Source organism: Styela clava, chromosome 1 (genome assembly GCF_964204865.1).
Source record: "Styela clava chromosome 1, kaStyClav1.hap1.2, whole genome shotgun sequence".
In the NCBI taxonomy this organism is placed as follows: domain Eukaryota; kingdom Metazoa; phylum Chordata; class Ascidiacea; order Stolidobranchia; family Styelidae; genus Styela; species Styela clava.
This window is the reverse complement of record NC_135250.1, coordinates 1,685,351-1,705,417: the sequence shown is the minus strand read 5'-3', so window position 1 is coordinate 1,705,417 and position 20,067 is coordinate 1,685,351. Positions and strand designations below refer to the sequence as shown.

Sequence of the window (20,067 nt, the reverse complement as noted above, 5' to 3'; positions counted from 1 at the left end):
TGCATTTTTGCTTTTAATCAAATTGTATCTATTCAGTTCACTTAGATTATGCATTTGTGTTACAGTTTTGATTGAAGAAAATATATAATTGTTCAATTTTAATAGAGGAGGCGAGTTTACATATTTATCCTGGGTGAGTGGTAAGGCGATAATATTTTGGGAACCACGTTTTCTCGTCCGATTGCCACTCCAAGTCTAGTATGGGATTAGTCAGCCAGTTGTTTCAGATGCATGGACTCGATGTTGGAGTAAGCCGTAATCAACAAGTGGTTTGGTGATTTACCGGCGGTGTAGTGCATCATGCTAAGCGTTAGGGCCGCTCACCACCGCGCATCTGAATACCCTCGGTGGGTTGGCAGGTTCAAATTCGATGTGAGAGGGATAATTATTTGCAAGAATGCATGCTGGAATGCACGGACTTGGTGAGACACAAAGCGGCATTGAATGCCACGCCACAGTTTACTTATAGATGCCATCGTAAACCGCACGCATCCTCATTCCTCGGTGACGAAGATGGCTGAGACAAAAGTTGCCCAAGAACTTGTTCAGTTCTTGCGGATTTCTACAAAGCCAGAGCTAAAGATAGCAGCGCTGCAGAATGTTGTCGGTCTGACTAATGATGCGAATGGAATTGCTTTCATTTTGAAGTATAAAGATGTTTTTGAGGTAGGTTTGTCACCGGGATACATGTTCACTAAGCGACGTAAGTACTTCTATTAGGCGTGGCACAGCCATTTTTGCATATGTTATTTGTAACTCCCACTTGGCTACGTCATCCAAAAATTACGTCACTACGACCTCACAATCACGTCAAATAGCTTGCCAAAGTATAGCTACGATCGCCCGAAATGGCATCTTCACCAACGATAACGAACTCACTAACGCCAGCGATCTCTCTCGTATCGTGATCGTTACGATGAGAAAACGAGAGAGATAGTATGCTCGATTTCGGGTGATCGTCTGCGCGTCTTGGATGATAGTTTGTAGGGCCTTTTTACGTTACTGTGACGAATGACGTAGTCAGATTGTGATTAAGAATAACATATGCACAAATGGTTGTGCCATGCCAATTAGAAGATACTTACATTGTGTTGTGAACATGGCCCGTCACCGGTATGGTACGGTACCGGTACAATAACGGTCTATATAAGATTTAGGCGCATATTTCAGTACCGGTACTGGTATTAATTTATTTATATTATATTTATATCTACCGGAGCGCTTCTAGGTGGAATTTAATTCCATGTCTTAAGGGTTGACAGCAGTATGCCCAACATAATTATAGTGTTTTTCCTGATAATTGCTTTTATGAGTGTCCGCACACCGAATTTGCGCCATGGTTTTGCGTTTGTTTGTATATTAAACCACTTATCACCTTTTCCGCAATGCCCAATCTAGCAATCAATGTAGTTTTTCATGGCTTGGTTTTTCTTGGTGCTTTCATGGCTCCTTGAGTATGACTATCGTCGCAAATTTATTACATTCCACTCCTCACATTATCTTCAGAATTCTCCATTTTTAATTTATGTTTGTTATGGAGTTTTCGAAATAAACTATCTATCTATCTATAAACTGGTAACTGGATGAGAGGCCATGGTTCGCCATATGTTTGAGCTGTGTTATCGGCTTTCCGCTCCCCCCGGATAAATATGAAATCTTATCGTTATCTTATCTCATATTGCTGTATAAACCTTCGACTAATTCAAACTCAATGACCAAACTTCCATTTATTTCAGGCTCTGCTTTCATTGCTGAAGGACAAAGTTAAAGAAGTTTCAGACAATGCTTACAAGGCAGTGATAAATTTATCAGCAGATGACAGTGCATTGAAGCAAATCATCAATGATTATGACATCATAACAGATCTTATAAAAACAATATGTGACCCAAAATCATTCCATGCTGACGAAGCTTGCAAAATTTTAAATAATTTAACAAGGACGGAAAAAGGAGCGTTGGAATTTTTGAAAAAATGCCAAAAGAAAATAGATAATGATAAAAATGATGATTTTTCTGATTCAAAATTGAAAGAACTTATAGACATTTTTTGTAAAACCAAATTTAATGAAAAGGGATCTACGTTGGATCATATTGGAACCATTTTAACGAATGTCACGCAGACAGTAAAAGGTACTTTTTCTCAAGATAATTTTCATACTTCAATTATTACATGGATTCAATAATTTGTTGCTTTTATTTCTTCAAAACTATTTTGGGTAAGCCATTATAATTTATCTCTGTTCTGAAATATTGTTGAGATCTGTGTTCAAAATTTCCGCTTTCAAATATTATTCTCTGTGGATTAGACTGTTAGAATGTTTCAAGTTTTTAAAAAAAATTTGGAAAATCAAAATTTGTGAATAAACAGTTAAAATTTCATTTTACAGGCAGGAAACTCTTACTGGACCATGAATCTCCTTTGATTGGACAATTACTTCCATTTCTCAATCCTGATTCGTCCCCCTTACTGAGGAGGCGGGGCATTTCTATGACCATCAAGAATTGCTGTTTTGATCATGGCAAGTATCACTGAATCTTTTTTTATTTTAAACGATAATGGCTATATTAGATTTGTTTAAAAATCTTCAGTTATTCCTCGTATCACAGTTTTGTCCACTCTTTAGTTCATGTTGAACAAACTGGTCATCTATTGCGATGATAATTGGTGTTCGGACAAGAGTTTTTGTATGCCATATTATTAAGTCACAAAAGATTCCAACAAGTTGTAATTTTGCAATTCAGAACATCATGAATGGCTTCTCGGAGAAGAAGTTGGAATACTGGAACATTTACTGTTACCACTAGCTGGGGGTGAAGAGTTTTCTGAGGACGAAAATGAGTCACTCCCCCTCGATTTACAATATTTACCTGAAGATAAAAAGAGAGAACCCGATTCCAGTATAAGGATAATACTTCTGGAAAGCTTATTACTTGTAAGTAATGTATTTCTCAGTGTATAATACACACTTTAAAAAATAAGGAAAATTGGAATAAAATTATGGCCTAACCCTAACCTGGTACACATACTAGGTTTCGGTGTCAGCCATCTTTGTTTGGATACTTCGGGGGCACAGAAAATTACGGGTTTCGGGCAGAAGCTTCAGTCATTCACTACCCAGTGAATTAAAAGTGATAAGACTGGCACTCTATGTTAACTTCTGTTGTTGTCTAAGTCACAAAATGTGATTTTGTTCAGTTTAAACTGTAAAGAAATAGTTTTGTGTAAGTGTGTAGCAAGTCTTTTGAGTCACTTATAATACTCGATATTACTCGGAATTTATTTTCCAGCTCTGTGCAGACAAGCCAGGCAGAATGATCCTGAAAAACTCCGGGACTTATTATATTATCAGAGAATTGCACCAGTGGGAAATTGAGAATGGCCCAGAGGAGAACGGAGAACAATGTGAAAAACTAGTGCAGGTAGGTTTTTGACATGACATTTTTCATATCTCCAGTCATTTTTACTTCTGGTAGGATCCAAGTTTTTGACTAGTGGTATTACATGATCCGCAATTTTCCAAAAACCTGATGTCCGTCCGCGCTTCTATAACAAGACCTATTTTTTTATTAAGTTATTCCATTTTCATCAGATATCTTAGAGCCCTGTTTAATATTGAAAAGCCAATAACTAGAAGCAAAAGAATAAATGCATTAGAGTAAAAAAATTCGACAAGTTACGGTCAGTATTCATTGCAAACGGTACCAGGTGAAGGCCTTTTCTCATGGCCCTCAGAGGACCACCCTGTGAACCCATACAGCAAGGGTGGGCAGGATTTTGGATTGGGGCACACAAAAAGGCGGATTTAGCCCTTGGGCCGTAAAGGGATGGAAGCCCAGTTTCAGAAGCCCTGCACAACGGCTATGCTATACTTAGTTGGGCTGAACAGATCAGTGCTGCTAAGTGATACAGTTACTGTCTACAACATGCCCTATATTATTAAATACCTTATAATTTCCTCATTATATGATAAAGCAGTAAAATATAATGCTCAGATATAAGGAACAATTGTCCCAAAGATATATATATATATAGTATATCTTCGGCCATGTCATATGATTTTGATAATCAGAGTCTTATGGCTCTAGTTTTTGAAAGAATATGTCTTGGTCATTCCCGGTTTATGATGAAATGTAGTTTTTATAATAATTGCGAGCCTACTGACGTAGTTATCCTGAATTTTCAAAATTTGGGAATCCCCTTTTAAATTTATTCTTTTGCTTACCCCAACTTTCACCCCTCCCCAATCCAACTTCCACTCTGTCCCCAATTTTATGCTTTGCATTATGTATAAGAGTTGTAGCATTAGTGACGAAACCTCAATTATACTTTTATCTTGAATGTAGCTCTATTGCGCTACCTAGTGTAAGATTAAAATAGTTTTCAATCAGAAATGCTCCCTTGTGCAGTAAAGCATAAAAATCTTTTCCCTAACATGCCAATGATGATAACAACGCTCTAACTTTTTTTGCTATACGAATCTGAGGCATCTTATAGCAGAAAAATAATACACACATAAATGGCTCCCACTCGCCTTTCAAACAGCGAATAGCAAACTATACTTTTGGTCGTTGAATTCTAATTATGCCACATTATTTCAGATACTGATAGCTGATGAACCAGAACCAGGGATGGAAAATTTATGGGAGATTCCAAATGAGAAGTTAAAACTTGATACATAATGGAGATCATACTGTTGGGCATCATTAAACGAACACATATTCACTGTTATAGACATTATATCAGTGCTGGCAAGGATCGGACCCCTGACTCGGGCTTGAAGTGGACTTGAGACACTTTTTATTCACAAGTGCTTGAAGTGACTCAAGTTATCTAGGTGGAATAACCTAGAATTCTGCTAAATTTGTACAAAGCCGACCCTACAAATCGTGACATGTCGTACGCACCTGTCACAGTAAATGGTTGCAGGAGAGAATTAATGCGATTTAGTGTTATCTGCGTAAAGGAATAATTTTTAATGCGAGTATAAGCCAACTAACTCCTTATTAATTTGACAATTTTTTTTTTTGAGTTTCAAAATCAGCTCATATGCGAGGATAGATGAAGACAGAGGGCATGAGCTCAGAAAATAGGTGCTTTGACCATCAAAACACTCCAAAGTCATTCTTTTAATCCTTACTCTTGTAAAAAAAATGTTTTTTTGAACCCAATGGGTATTTTATAAAATCAAAGTATCTCTCAGTTACTGCCTTATCCAGAGTGAAAGATGCATAAGAGAGTTAAAAAAAATCATGACAAAAATGTTTTCCAATTGTATTTTTGTTCTTATTATTCATTTTAATAATCATTGAGTAATTCCTATTGCAGTGATATAGACTGTCTTTGAAACGTAGTAACTAGAATTCAGTCGTTTAAATAACTCTAATTTTGATTATGCGATGTGAATCTGAATCATTATCAAATCATGTATATGCCAGATTTTATGTGCAAATGTTGTTAAAACCATATTGTCATTATTAACTAATGAGTTAATAATTCTGATAATCCATGACTTATGTGTAAAGTGTGCTACGATTATCTCTCCAGATTGATTTGAAGATGATTGATGCAAATATTTGTAGCTTTGGTTAATTTTTTTTTCGATTACTTGGTTTTCAAAATGAATATTTTTTGAACTTTTTGAGTTGTATATCCATTTATGCAATATGACTTGCAGTTGGAGCATTGAGATTAACCATTCTGACCCCATGCCCTCACCCAGAGTGTAACGAATTGCGCCCACAATGCTGAATGTGAAAGATACCCTCTTTATTAAAAAAAAATATAACTCCTTTCTCCTTACATATCAGTGAATGCTTTTACAGAATCATTTTTGTAATGAAAATGATAAAACTTGCAGTATAATTGCAGAATAATGTACAAAAAAATTTGGTGGAAATACTTACTGTTGTTGCCCTTTCTCTTCCCAGTCTAGGTTTTAGCCCCATGCCTTCTCTCAGAGTGTAAAAATTGGGAAATGCTGCACGGGAGAGATTCCTGTCATTTACAAAAACAGTTTTTTTTGTAGTAAAAGCTAAAAACAAAATAATTTGGTGTAAATTTATACTAGATGCTGTCGTTTCTTTTCCCAGCCTAGATAGCAGTAGGTTTGAGCCTTAACCCGGAGTGTAACAAATTGGTTTGGCAATGCTGAATGAAAGGAATTTCTGTCTATTAGAAAATAGTAACGCCTTTCATATGATTCACTGCTTTTACGGAGCTTTTGCTCAGTGTTAAAGTGTGAAACAGGCGTACCATAATTTTTTTTCAATTCTTCACGCTCCAGAAGTGTGTGTGCCAATATGGAGGTTATCATCAGGTTATCAACTAGTTTTGTTTTCCTACTTTACATCAAGTTGTGTGAAGGGACTGAAGCCTGTGGGGGATATTCACTTGGCTAACACAGACAGTCCCCGAAATCATAGTAGAACAAAAATAAGGAATATTGAAATAAAATTATGGCCTAACGCTAACCTGTTACATATACTACGGGAGTACAAAATTCTTTACTTATTGCTTTTTCTTTTTCCAGTCTAATTAACCTAGCTAAATAGTAGTTGCTTTAATATGCCTCGGCGAAAAGGAAGGAAAAATCCCACTCCGAAGAAAGTGAAAAAGAGCAAAGATAAAGATGAACAGGATTACGAAGAACCCATGGATGTAGATCAAGATTCAGAAACTCAAGAAAATAAAAATATTGCGCAAGAACCAACTAAAATTGCGCTACGTTCAACCAATGTTGCGCGATCTTCTAAAAATGATCCTTCGGATGTAACAAATAACTTGACAAGTGGATCAGAGCATGACGAAAAATCTTTATCACAATATGAACCCCTAGATAAAGTCATGCAGGATTTTTCTTCTCTACCTAGCGATCATATCGAACTGATGAATTTGCTGAGCCATATGCCTCCAGAATCACTCTATAAAAAAGATGATATTGAAGTCATCAATCCGTCTGAAACGCAAGTCAGTGAAAAAAAATATGTCTGTCCAAAATGTGGGAAAGAATACCCAACGAAAAGTGGCATTCGGTACCATATAATGCAAGCTTGCCCAAATTATTGCAACAAGGCCTTTTCTTGTTTAGTATGTCTCGATAAATTTCGTCGACGGAAAGATGTTTTGAATCATATTGCCACTGTGCATGCGCCAGCCAGTACTGCGTATAACACTCGGAAATCAAGGCCTGAGTTTTCCTATGCAGAAGAGATTTCAGTTAGTACAGAAGAAGACTCTGTACCATTCACACCAGAAATGGAGAGCATTTCAACCCCAAAATCCTCCAAAAGCTCCAAAAAAACTGTTTCTGGTGATAGCAAGACAACTTTTGCAAATTTAGATAGACCATTACATGAAGTAATGCCGTGGCTTTATAATGTATTAAAGACGATCCAAGATCAGTTTAAAATTGTCCATTCTGAACTACTTAGCAATGAATTGGTACCCGATCTGAATTTTGATTTTTCTGGGATGCAGCGTTCCTCTCCATTTTTTATAAAGCGGGAAAATAAACCTGATTTTAATACCGAGTGTGAAGGATTAGATTTGTTTTCTGCTGTTCATGCAACCAAAGATTGTTTAGATATGACTTTTAATGTCGGCGGACCAGTATGGGCGATGTCATGGTGTCCAGAAACTTTGACGAACACAAATTCGAAACAATATTTAGCATTAGCTACTCACACCGGTCTTCATTCACCAGAATCAGTTTATTCTGAGCCAGGGATGATTCAAATATGGAATTGTGGGGTTTTGGGGTTACATGAACACCAAAATATGACCCCTACTATTGTTTATGGGTTTACTACAAATGAGGCCCCTATTTGGGATCTAAAATGGTGTCCTGTGGGGGGAAAAGGAAATATCACCACTGCAGATGGGGCAGATAAAAATCGTTTAGGTATATTAGCAGCTGCTTGTGCAAGTGGGAAGGTTCTGATTCTACCTATCCCTGAACAAGAGTTGCCAAAAACTGAGGTAGAACACAATGATATGACATCGGGGAAAAGTAATTATAATTCTGCCAGTATCATATATAAAGCCAATCCATCAATGATTCTTATACCTGCTTTTGGTGATAAAATTGATGTTGAAAATTTGTTTGGTCAATGTTTAAGTGTTGATTGGTCTCTTCATGACGGGGCTGAGTGGGTCGCAGGGGGGTTTTCAAAAGGTTTAGTTGCTTTGTGGAAAGTAAACAACCCCTCGAAATTGCTCTTTACCGAAGATTTGAACAATGGGCCTTCTACTCTAGTTGCTTGTCGAACTTTTCATGCCCATATTAAATCTGTGAAAAGTGTTCACTGGTGCCCGTTTGCTTCGGTTCTTGCGACTGCAGGTTTGGATCGGGCTCTTAAATTTTGGAATCCGGAAAACACAGAGGCTCCTATCATGGAGTCTAAAACTAAAGGAAGTCCATACACACAAATATGTTGGCCTAGGTTATGGTGTGGGGTATTTGTGGCAACAGATGAAGTTTTTGCGGCACCACATTGCCACGGTGTCGCATATCATTGTTTGATGTCACGAATGCCTTACAATACAATTCCTTTTAAATCAGCATGCTGGTCTGTGTCAAGCTCTGATTGGATGAATTGTGTCGTGGGCGGGGATGCAACCGGCCAATCAGTGATTAATTCTTGTAGCAATTGGAGTCGAAAAGTTAAGATATCAAAAGCATTTCCAAGAATTGCGCTTTTTTCAACAGAGGTAAAATGGGAGGATTCTTCTTCGCAGGAAAATGGCGACGCTGAATCATCTCAGAGTGACAATGATACCTCCATGGTAATTCAAGAAGTCACTGAAAACTCAGAAGAATCTACAAATAAGCAAATATCAAATCAGAACGGTACATCTTCGAATCTTTCTGAAACAAAAGACGCAGATTCTGAGTATCCAAAAATAGCGGGTTGTAAAGGAAATGAAATTGCTGTACGACGCAACGTGCCGAAAAACAGTTGCGCAGCCCCTTACAAACTCAAATTTTTTGACACCAATATGAATGATGTCAAACACACAGAAAAAAGGAAATGCCATAAAAATGTTCGCATTCACGAATTCTTCCCTGCAACAAATTGTAGGCATCCATTAGTTGCTTCTGTAAACACAGTGTCCTGGAACCCTAACTTAGGAAGTCATACTTGGATAGCCTCCGGAATGGAATGTGGACTTGTTCGATTGCATTGTGCTGATACAATGCATTCAGATGCAATGGAAACTGCCTATCATAACTTGTTTTCCTAATTAGTTTATTGCTCCTCTTGCTCAGAATAAGGCTCTTAACGAGAATATCAGTCAGAGACCGAAGACTTATTGATAGAAAGTTAAGGGATACCCCAAAACAGAAACTGCGGTTTCAATTCATCCGCTCTTAGTCCATAGCGACAACCTGTGTCCAATAACTCGCTAATTATATGACATAATTCATCCAAAATCAATAGGCGTCTGGTCCGCGATATGATGAATGCACGTGCAAAATTTGGAGCAGATTCAACCTCGCTTTCGTGAGATATCGCATGCATCTAACAGACAGACAAATCCTTATCAACATACTTATCGAGATCGATAAGTAGTAAGCGTTCATCACAACATGGCGAGTCTTTCATGGTCCAGTCTTGTTCAGGTCCACTCAAGCTGAATTCTCTCCCCATTCTGAATCTAGATCCCAAAAACTTCACATTCAGACGCAATGGATACTGCCTATTATAACTTGTTTTCATAATTAGTGTTTTCTGTATCTAGGTTAATTTTAATACAATTTTCACAATGGACAAAGCTTTTGTCCCAATAAATATTTTAGAATCCAGATCACAAAAAATTGATTTGAAAATCTTTAATCTTTTTGAAATTTTCTGACAACCATGTGAAATGCAATCAATCGGCATGTTGCAATGCGAGTTCAACTGTGCTACTTCTGTATTCCCCGCTCTTTTGGTGCTATTTTATATGATTATTTATATGCTAATGCTTGTGGTTTCAAAAATTTTACTCTTCCAAAATATCAGCTTTTGAATGAATCCCATTTCTATATTCCATATTTTTAATTAAATTCGTTTATGAGGCAGTTTTTAGAATTTTCTCATCTGTTGCTCAATATTTTGCCTCTGTTACCTAGCTAGGACTACTAAGATTATGATTGAATTCTATTCCCAGAGTGTTCTCTTTTTCTGAATTTCAAGTTTGAACAAATAACTGATTAACCAATTCCATGGTTCTAGGAAAATTCGCTGTAGGAAATCTCTCTACAGGAAATTTCGCTGTATAAAAAAAATCATCGCATGAAAAATCACTGCAAGACCATTTTTCTGTAAAACAAGTAATTGTGAAAAAACGTTTTGGTTTTTGAAGTACTTTTTCATTTAAAAAAAGATCCACGTTTTATGAGCATACCCTCTAATCCTATGTGGCGAATTTTCCGGACAAGATTCCCGTACTCGACATGGTAAACAGAGGACTGATTAATTTTCCATACGATTTAGCTGTCTTTCCATTCTGGGATGCACTATAAAATTACTTTCCTTTAGTGAATGTCATTGCCCTCTGGTTCAACAGCATGATAGTAAAACTTCTTGTCTCTTTTTTGTCCTAACCTTAAAAAATCTAATCAAACATCAAACGGCAGCATTCTCTCTCCTATTTAAAGATATCATTGTTCTGACCAGTCATGCTTGATTGATTTCTATTTGACATTAGATTGGTATTATTTGACCTATCTGGAAAAATTATTCAAGCATAAAGCTGCAGCATTGACAGTCTCATTCCGGGACACAATTATTACAGGGATAGCTCAACGTGCTAAGCGTTAGGAATACGCTCGCCACCGCATCTCTGATTACTTTGTGTGTGTTCGCAGGTTTGAAACCCATGCGGGGATGGTTATTGTGGACTCCTCGTCGCCGTAGGGTTGTTCACGTAAATCCTATCCTGACCAGCCATGCTTGATTGATTTTTCACCAATACAGACCAGAACTTGATCCGAATAATGTTATTAAAGCATCATCATTTCTCAAACAAATCATTCATCTTATTTCTTTACTTGTTTTACATATTTTTACTTACTCAGCATAATTATAATTATGTCTGATGAAGAAGCCGAAACTTCTGAACCAGAAATTGAACAACAGGCAGAAAAGAAAGTCAGTTATCCGTTGAAAGTCTTCTATTGTCCAGGTTGGTATTTTTGGACCGTTTCAATATTATGTTGTTGTTCTTATTCTTGTTCTTTGACACGTTTTTTAAAAGTCGCTTTTCTCTTTGATTACTGGACCAATTGCTTTGAAATTTTCAGTGGTTAAAGATAAAAATTTTCTTCAGAAGGCTTACTTTTTTTTTCTGCTATGGCGTCATCAAAATTATTGCCATTAGGTGGCGCTACGTGTCCATATATTTGAGCATAACTCTCTTGTTCTTACAGTACTGGCTGGTTCAGTGATTTTAGGGTAGAAACATGGCAATTTTTCTTTGTCGTTCTCACGTTTACAGGGCTTGTAAGGCTGTTGTTCTTACAGTACTGGCTGGTTCAGTGATTTTAGGGTAGAAACATGGCAATTTTTATTTGTCATTCTCACGTTTACAGGGCTTCTAAGGCTATGTACAAAGCGTTCACTGATCGCTTTTATGAATATTTAAATAGTACTGATGAGTTATTCGGTAATTTGAAAAAAAAATAGGATATCATATTTTTCTTTTGAAGCGTTTTGGAGGAATTTTTCGTACATGCATTTACGAAGCCAGACGAGGAGTTCAGCAATCTTCTCACACATGGGTATCCCCGAGATTCGAACCTGTGAACCAACGCAGGGTAATCATGGCAAGCGTATTCCTAATGATTAGCACGATTGGTTATTTCACCGAGTCTGGTGACATTTTGTGTCAAATCTCCAATAAATTGGTGTAAATGTAATAAATTGGTGATGCTTAACTAGAAAATGGCTGGATTTCCAAAGGTATAGTTTTTAAAAAGTCAATGATTTGCTTGTAAGGACATTGTTTAAAAGTGGAAATACTTAATCTCATAAAAAGACAGAAAGAGACTAAATAATAATCAGTTCATGTTTTTTTTTTATATCAGAATGCACCCTCCCTCTTGAATACTGTGAATTCATGCCAGAAGCTACTCGACAAAGATGTAAGGACTGGAGAGACAACAACAATGATTTGTTGATTGCTGAAGGAATTGATATGGAAAAGCTCTCACTTGGTAAGATTTTTTGTGGCGATGGGAACCTTAGACTGGTGACTGTTCTCAATGCATTAGTGAAACAGCTTCCTAAAGCAAGCTTATTTATCCCGGAGAGAGGTAAAATGGTTGGTTGCATGGTGTAATGAGATGGAGCACCATAAGCTCTTGTCTTGTATTTTAAATAACTTAGTTATTAATGGAAGTGTAGCCAGGTACTTTCAAAGGGGGTTCAGAAATCTCTAATTGCCGAATTGGACTGTAACAGATAGCAAATCCCGCCGGAAGAAGTGGGTTTTCCAACAGTTCTCAGGGTCTAAAAAGCGTTTCAAGTTATTAAAAATTGCTCCTGAGTATGGTGCAGAAAAAGGCTTTATCAAAGGGTGGTCCAAACTACGGCCCGCGGACCGCATGCGGCCCCCAGACACATTCTGTGCGGCTCGTGCATTGGCAGATATTTGTATTTATTGGCAGAAAATGTTTGAGCTTTTTTTAAACTCTTTCAACTGGGAATAGTCCTTCTCGTAATCCCGATGTCGGGATTAATGTTTGTTAAAATCGTGGAATTTCAATGTTGTATCTATGAACGTCGAGACGGTGCCAATATGGGAATAACGTCCTGTGCTTGGTACCAGGATAATGAATCATCTTGTACAGACAGAACCAAGTCATTGAGATGGGTCACGCTTTTATCTAAACTTCAAACCTCGGCAAGCAATTTAAAAACTAAAGGCTTTATATATCCTCCTCAAGAAAATGATTAGAGCGGTAAATTCGCAATGTTTTGATCACCTCTGGATTTTTTTCGGTGCTCCCGAAGTATGCGAACCAAGATGGCGGCCATCAGAACGTAACATGGGTAACAGGTTAGGCGATAATTTTTTTCCAATTTTCCTTATTTTAGTCCTATTATCAGTTCGAAGACTAGCCAAGAGCCTCCCGTAGTATTTATACCTAAAATTATGGCCTAACCCTAACCTAGTACACATATTACATTCCGATGTCCTCCATCTTGGTTCGCATACTTCGGGAGCCCCTTTTTTTCGACTACGGTCCACAAGACATTTTCAAAAGTTTTTGCGGCCCTGCAACCTTGGACCACCCTGCTTTATCACATTTCAGAAGAGGGGGAGGGGAGGTTTGACCTTGAAAAAAAAAACTGACCCCTAATTATTAATCTGCTAAAATCATGTATCTTTCTATATGTGCCAGTAGGCGCGTAAATGTATGCTTCCAATTCCTTAAACTCATTCAGATTATCGCTATATTATATCTTCACTTCGAGCAAATTGAACTTTTTAATAATTTTTCTATCAACATTTTTAACCCAATAAAATTACAGGGAAGCAACTGGGGAAAATGTCTTCGAATTTTTTTAACACCAATATTTTTGTTTTTCAGAGGAGACATCCGGTGAAAAGAAGAGACAGAAACGGGGAGGAAGAGGGAACGTTAAAGCAAAACAAAAGAAAGAACCGGATAAAGTTCGAATCGCTAAGATTCCGAGGGGAAAGAAAAAATTTGTAACAAGAGTTCAGGGATTAGGGACATTCGGTGAGAAAAATTATGGAACATTTTGTTTTCCTGACATTGTAGTTCTGGACTTCCTGAAGTATGCGCACCAAGATGGCGCACAACCTGAACTCAGGTTGTGTACCAAGTTAGAGTTCAGGTTGTGCGACATCTTGGTGCGCATACTTCAGGAGTACCGTAGTTTTGAAGTGATTCAAGTCTTTGTCAATACTAAGCATTATAATTAAACCATCGAGTGAGTATATGTCAAGATTATATCTGGTTATCTTCGGCCAATAAGCCGAATTTATTTATTGGTTAACAATTACTTTTGAATCCTAATTGTCATATTAGGGTCCCCCTTTTCTAATGTAAATTTATGTCTGAAAAATGATAAATTGCCTGCCATCGGTAAAAAAAAATTAATAGAATAATAGCAAATAACTTGTATCATAAATGATTTGTTTGTCGATGAGATCACGTAGAATCCCCATTATCAATTTTTCATTTTGACACTGCATATTTTGGGTCGTTTGAATTGCATAGTATGTAATGTTTGTTCCCGAACAGCATCCTTGCATTATACGGATCCGCTAGCGCAAATGCATTGAGGAAGGATTGGGAGTTAGGCTGGAGTAACTTTTACTGATAGTTTCAAATAAATAGTAGCTCTTTACATATCATGAGATATCTGGGGTCTGGTATAGTTCAGTACAGAGGTTCCCAGTCTTTTCTCAGGACAACCCCAAAGACAACTTTCAAGTGTCCAGTGCGACCCCAGCTCAACATATATTTTTCATGGAACTTCAGAGAGCCTATTTCACTGGACTTTTGATTTTGTTCATGTGGTGGTATTAAGTAAAATAAGTTAAAACCAGACAGTGATGTCACAATAAGCACTTACATTTTCTATAGCATAAGCATAGAACGATGCCTATGAGCCTGTTTTACAGTAAGTCACGGTACAAACTGCTAAATTTAACATGATTTGTCAAATCTTAGATGTTTTGTACATCCATCCTCTACAATACCTCAGCGACCCCATGACCTGCTCCATGACCCTACCTACTTATCACACCGACCCAATTCGGGGTCACAACCCCTGGTTTAGTACCACATGCACTTCTAGTTGGCCTGGCTTTACAATTTTTGCATATGTCATTCCTAACCCCCACCTGACTACGTTACCGAAAAATTTCGTTATTGAGACGCCACAGTTGGGTAATTATGCCCTCTAAAGTAAGCAGATGGTCAACGTGCAGACGATCGATCACCTGAAATCGAGCAAGCTGTTTATCACGTCGCAGCGGTTCCGATATAAGAGAGGTCGCCGGCGTCAGTGAGTTTGTTACCGGCGGCGCTGATGCCATTTCAGGCGATTGTAGGTCTACTTTGGCAAGCTCTATGACCTGATTGTGACGTAATTTTTGGATGACATGTCAGGTGGGGGTTAGGATTGACATGTGCAAAATTTGTTTCGCTTCGCCCATTGGTAGTACTTGTGGTATTACACTATACTAGACATGGTAGCTGTAGGTCTTGTTAGAATTGAAAGGCGCCAGTAAGCAGTGTATAAAAACATAACTAGAAATCTTCATTTTGCTATACAGATGTCAACTTAAAGAAAGCATCAAAATTATTTGCTCAGAAATTCTCTTGTGGTTCTTCTGTGTCTGGTCCTGATGAGATTATTATTCAGGGAGACTGCACAGATGAATTGTTTGATTTGATACCAGAGACATGGAATGAGGTAAGAAATTCTGTTTTGTAAGCAGTGTCAATATTTTGCTTAGTTTGGGTTTTTCTTCATACATAAGGTTCATCAGGGCTACCGGACGCAACGGTAAAGGTAATACCGGTACTGAATTTGAGTGTAGACTGGCAGTTCCCAACCTTGGGCCCGTGGCCCACAGAGCAGTTGGAGGGTCCACCATGCTAGGCGCAAAACTGATTCAACTTACCCCTTTACAAAAAAACTCTTTGTTTTTTCCTAATTTTCATTGCTTGATGAGTTTAGTTCGCAGGGTTTCTTCCCCTTGGTGGTTTGTTTATTAAACATAATGGGATTTGGAATCTATCAATAAAAATAACGCTATTAATACAACTAGAATGACAAACAGGGGTCATGAGAGCTAAACGACTCCGGAAGGGGCCACAGACTATAAAAGGTTGGGAACCATTGGCGTAGACCAGGGGTCGCGACCCCAAGTTGGGTCGCAACCAGGTCATGGCGGTCGCTGATGTATGGTGGAAGATGAATGTACAAAACATCTAAGATTTGATAAATTATGTTAAATTTAGCAGCTTGTACCATGGCTTACTGTAAAACAGGCCCATAGGCATCGCTCCGTGCTTATGCTATAGAAAATGTAGGTGATTATTGTGACATCACTGTTTGGTTTTAGCTTATTTTACTTAATACCACCTCATGACCAAACTCAAAAGTCTAGTGAAAGAAGCTCTAAAGTTTCGTGGAAATTATATATATTGGCCTGGGGTCGCACTGGAAACTTGTCTTTGGGGTCGTCCTGAAAGAAGCTTGGGAACTCCTGGTGTAGACAATAAAGCACTACCTGACCCATACATTGGGTGTACTTGCTTATAAGTCACTCGCCCCCCTTTTGAGAAAAAATAAGATTCAAAGTGCGCCTCGTGCTTCCGAAAATATGGTGTAAGAACTAGTTGTATAGTAGTTGTATAGCTGTCTGTCGTATGGCCGTTAGTGTGCAGTGGGTCTTTTGGATCACTTTGAATAGTCATAAATATTCTTGCTACAACATCCTTGCATTATATGCATACAGATCCATCGCACAAAATAAGCAGCTGGTCCCCCAGAAACCCAATTGATAACAATAATTTTTACTCTTAGATTGAAGAGGACCATATTGAAGATCTTGGTGAAGTTAAGAGGTGATCTATCCACGAAGAACAAGCTAAACAAGAGGAAGGGAGTCGAAAACTCGCTGAAGTCACGATGAAAAAACTACAAGAACAATAAAGTGACTTAAATTAGACATTTTGTCAACTATGAATTATGCATGAAATAAGTTTTTTTGCTGATCTCAGCATAAATTCTTGCGCAACTTGCAGCAGCTCAATAATAAAAAATGTTTATTTTATTTACTGTGAGATTGTTATATGGTAATAAATGAAAAGCAGGGGTTATTTTATTTTAAAGTTGTAACAGGATTCTTATGAGCAGCCTTCCAGAGAAGAAATGGTTTGAAGAAGTTGTGCAGTCGCCTGGATAGCGTTTCAAAAGATAAAGTAATTATGTTATGTAGGCTAGAATAGATCCTAGGCTCAAGTGCTCTATACGAAGTGGCTCTACACAGGTCACAGAAAGACTTCCCAAAGTTGAGCGTGATCCCTTCCAATTTATTAAAATTCTTTGGGAGCCCTTTTTAAATTGGCTTTGTTATGCAAGCCCAGCTTCTCTGATTCTATGTGTTCTCTCAAAATTGTGAAATTTATGTTTTGCATTAATTTTAATAATCTTGTCTAAAAAGTACAATGGGTGTAGTACTTTGATTAAAATTGTGTACTGTTTACGACCACCAAAATTTACTGCAAGCCCAAATACAGGGGCGTAACCATTTTTCATTTAATGAATTTGTATGCAATAATCTATCTCCTTGCAAACTATAGTCAAAGGGTAAAATTTGAAATTTTTATTTTCTTGAGTTTTAAAAAAAGGCTCAGCTCGTATACAGGATATATTTCTCTTCTTTAAAGAGTGTCAATCACAGAGGAAAAAATTGAAGTCAACTTATTTCAGGAATCAAGTAAATACCAATTTTGTTTATTACGTGTCTGCTGTTGGGTGTTTATAAATATGAAAAAGCTAAGATTTCATTTGTCATTGAAGATCTGTTACTCCCGTAGTATGTGAACCAAGATGGCGGACACCGGAACATAGTATGTGTACCAGGTTAGGGTTAGACCATAATTTCAGGTACAAATACTACAGGAGTCACTTGGCTAGTCTCCCAACTCGTAATAGAACTAAAATAATGAAAATTGGTTCACATACTACCGGATTAACAAAGAAAAGTTTTTAACAGAATTCTTGAGCGTGTCCAATTTATTTCATAAAAATTACCATTTTACAAGTTTCAAATTAAAAAGACAAACATTTTATAGGGTTCAAACAAATGGTTTCTGTTGTCTAAGAAAATATTCTTCTTAGTTCAAAATCTTTGGAATCAAAACTTTTAAGAGTCATAATTTCGGGTTCCACAAAAATGGGGGGAATTCTTGAAGTACCGATATGTGTACCAGGTTTGGCCATAATTTTATTCCGATCATGAGTTCGGAGACTGTCTGTGTTAGCCTAGTAGTATACCCCCTGCCCATAATTTCGGGTTCCACAAAAATGGGGGTACTCCCGAAGTATGTGTTTCAGGTTGGGCCATAATTTCATTCCGATTATGAGTTCGGAGACTGTCTGTGTTAGCCTAGTAAGTATACCCCCTGCCCATAATTTCGGGTTCCACAAAAATGGGGGTACTCCCGAAGTATGTGTTTCAGGTTGGGCCATAATTTCATTCCGATCATGAGTTCGGGGACTCTCTCTGTTAGCCAAGTGAATATACCCCCTGCCCACAGGTTTCAGTCCCTTTACACAAGTTGATATAAAGTAGGCAAACAAAATTAGTGACCTTCATATTAGTACACATACTTTTGGAGCGCCAAAATGGGAGCCAGAGTCTAAATTTTCAACAAATCGGGAAGACACACAGGTAGTCCATAACTTAAATCTAGAAGACATGCATTCGCTGAAGTTTTCTTGGTTACAATTGGGGTCTGGGGACTGAAATCAATTTTTTATCTAATAATCACAAATTTTATACACACATGGGAAATACAACATTTCTTTGATTCTCCATCTCTGAATTCTGACAGTTGTATTTCCATTTCAGGTTTACGAAACACGATTTGAAAACACAATTCAAGTAATTATGATTCATTTTTTTACATAGCGTGGTTGCAACGTTAGATATTTTAAGAGATTGTTGATACATTGGGAGTTCAGAAATGACTATTTTGGCAAGCTTGCATTGACAAGCTTTCTTAGAATCTGGCCATTCTGGTTGGAGAATTATCGCCTTAATGCTTTTATCCAGAGTGATGTTTGCAACTTCTTGTTAGGGCAGGGCATTTTCGAATACCTGTTGGTTTTTCGAATCAAACCAAATGTTTTTTGAAACTAATCTCGAATACCTAGAAAATACATAATTGTAGGCAATTTTTCATTGTAATTGGTCTTTCAGACATATAAATTACTGCAAACATCTATCACTCAAGACAGTTTGCTAGCTTTGAGAAGAAGTCTTTAATAAATTATTGATATTGGTGGCAGACTCGTATATTTAATAGCCCAGAATGGAAGTTTGAATTATGACAAAATAGCACTGTGTTGACTTAGAATTACCTGAAGACAATTAAAGGAGAGTTGCATACGCTAAACTTAATCCCGAATCAAATTTTTGTTTCCATGAGTCGTTTTTAAATGAATCTTTGAGCTTCATTATTTGTGCACCCGGTAGTTCTAATGAGACATGGAAGTCTCCCTCATATCATTAATACAAAATGTAATTTTTTATTGAAGGTGAAATTTCGAAGCTTGATAAAGTGTGAATACTAACAATGGACCAATATACTGAACATTAAAGTAATTCGTTTTAATTTATTTAATGTCGTACTGGGATTAGCCGACTTGAGTACAATTTGATCTCTGACTGAAAAGCCAGAAAGTGTGAAATACAGTGTTTTTCCCCGAAAATAAGACCTAGCCTGAATTTTAAGAATAATTTTAATAAAAGCCCTTAAAATAAGACCCAGGCAATAGCAAGAAATCTCTCCCACATTTTTTGAATGATTAATTCAAAACGTGTGAGAGAGGAAAGCGTGTTATTTATTAGTAAATGGATATCGGTTTTCACATTCTGTATATTCGAAAATCTTCTAATTCTCTACTTTGTCATTTTGTTTTTGATGGATGAAAATAAAAGACGTCCCCAAAAATAAGCCCTGGTGTCATTTTTCAGAAGGAAATTGAAATAAGCCACTGTCTTATTTCCGGGGAAACACTGTAACAGCACCGACATTCTTATTTCAGGATGACATTTTCCGAATACAAATTGTACTTGAGTTTACCAGGCCTAAGAAATCAAACTTCTAATCGGCTATATTGGTTTTGGGGATGGATGAAAGTTTTCACCAATCACGTTTCAAACTTTTCAAAGCAAGCGCCACTACTGCTATAGTTCTCTTACTCGACACCGGGCTCAAATTGCGCTAAAATGACCACCCTGAACATAAGCTTCTATAATATTCTAATTATCAGGCCCCAACATACTTTGGAATAGGACAG

General features: G+C 37.3%; 3 protein-coding genes across 3 annotated transcripts; all 3 read left to right on the top strand.

The window, feature by feature from the left end:
- Window positions 1-392: 392 nt before the first annotated feature.
- LOC120344137 (protein HGH1 homolog) lies at window positions 393-6,530 on the top strand. Its single transcript, XM_078116011.1, has 6 exons — window positions 393-666; window positions 1,737-2,130; window positions 2,388-2,519; window positions 2,743-2,933; window positions 3,289-3,420; window positions 4,600-6,530. The coding sequence occupies exons 1-6, from the start codon at window positions 445-447 to the stop codon at window positions 4,678-4,680; spliced, it is 1,152 nt and encodes a 383-aa protein (XP_077972137.1). The 5' UTR covers window positions 393-444; the 3' UTR covers window positions 4,681-6,530.
- A 24-nt stretch (window positions 6,531-6,554) lies between these two features.
- Window positions 6,555-10,999, top strand: LOC120338323 (uncharacterized). The gene has a single exon (XM_078116009.1). It carries the CDS (start codon window positions 6,566-6,568, stop codon window positions 9,242-9,244), a length of 2,679 nt encoding a protein of 892 aa, XP_077972135.1. The 5' UTR covers window positions 6,555-6,565; the 3' UTR covers window positions 9,245-10,999.
- A 38-nt stretch (window positions 11,000-11,037) lies between these two features.
- Window positions 11,038-16,868, top strand: LOC120344163 (density-regulated protein-like). Its single transcript, XM_039413265.2, has 5 exons — window positions 11,038-11,170; window positions 12,072-12,200; window positions 13,581-13,733; window positions 15,302-15,441; window positions 16,561-16,868. The coding sequence occupies exons 1-5, from the start codon at window positions 11,077-11,079 to the stop codon at window positions 16,603-16,605; spliced, it is 561 nt and encodes a 186-aa protein (XP_039269199.2). The 5' UTR covers window positions 11,038-11,076; the 3' UTR covers window positions 16,606-16,868.
- Window positions 16,869-20,067: the final 3,199 nt, after the last annotated feature.

Excerpts from the sequence above, each read along its gene's own strand:
- LOC120344137 (XM_078116011.1), top strand. The coding sequence starts at position 445 with ATGCCACGCCACAGTTTACTTATAGATGCCATCGTAAACCGCACGCAT. Across the intron at positions 667-1,736 it reads AGTATAAAGATGTTTTTGAG|GCTCTGCTTTCATTGCTGAA; the intron begins GTAGGTTTGTCA and ends CATTTATTTCAG. Across the intron at positions 2,934-3,288 it reads TTCTGGAAAGCTTATTACTT|CTCTGTGCAGACAAGCCAGG; the intron begins GTAAGTAATGTA and ends TTTATTTTCCAG.
- LOC120338323 (XM_078116009.1), top strand. The coding sequence starts at position 6,566 with ATGCCTCGGCGAAAAGGAAGGAAAAATCCCACTCCGAAGAAAGTGAAA.
- LOC120344163 (XM_039413265.2), top strand. The coding sequence starts at position 11,077 with ATGTCTGATGAAGAAGCCGAAACTTCTGAACCAGAAATTGAACAACAG. Across the intron at positions 12,201-13,580 it reads TATGGAAAAGCTCTCACTTG|AGGAGACATCCGGTGAAAAG; the intron begins GTAAGATTTTTT and ends TTTGTTTTTCAG. Across the intron at positions 13,734-15,301 it reads TCAGGGATTAGGGACATTCG|ATGTCAACTTAAAGAAAGCA; the intron begins GTGAGAAAAATT and ends TTTGCTATACAG.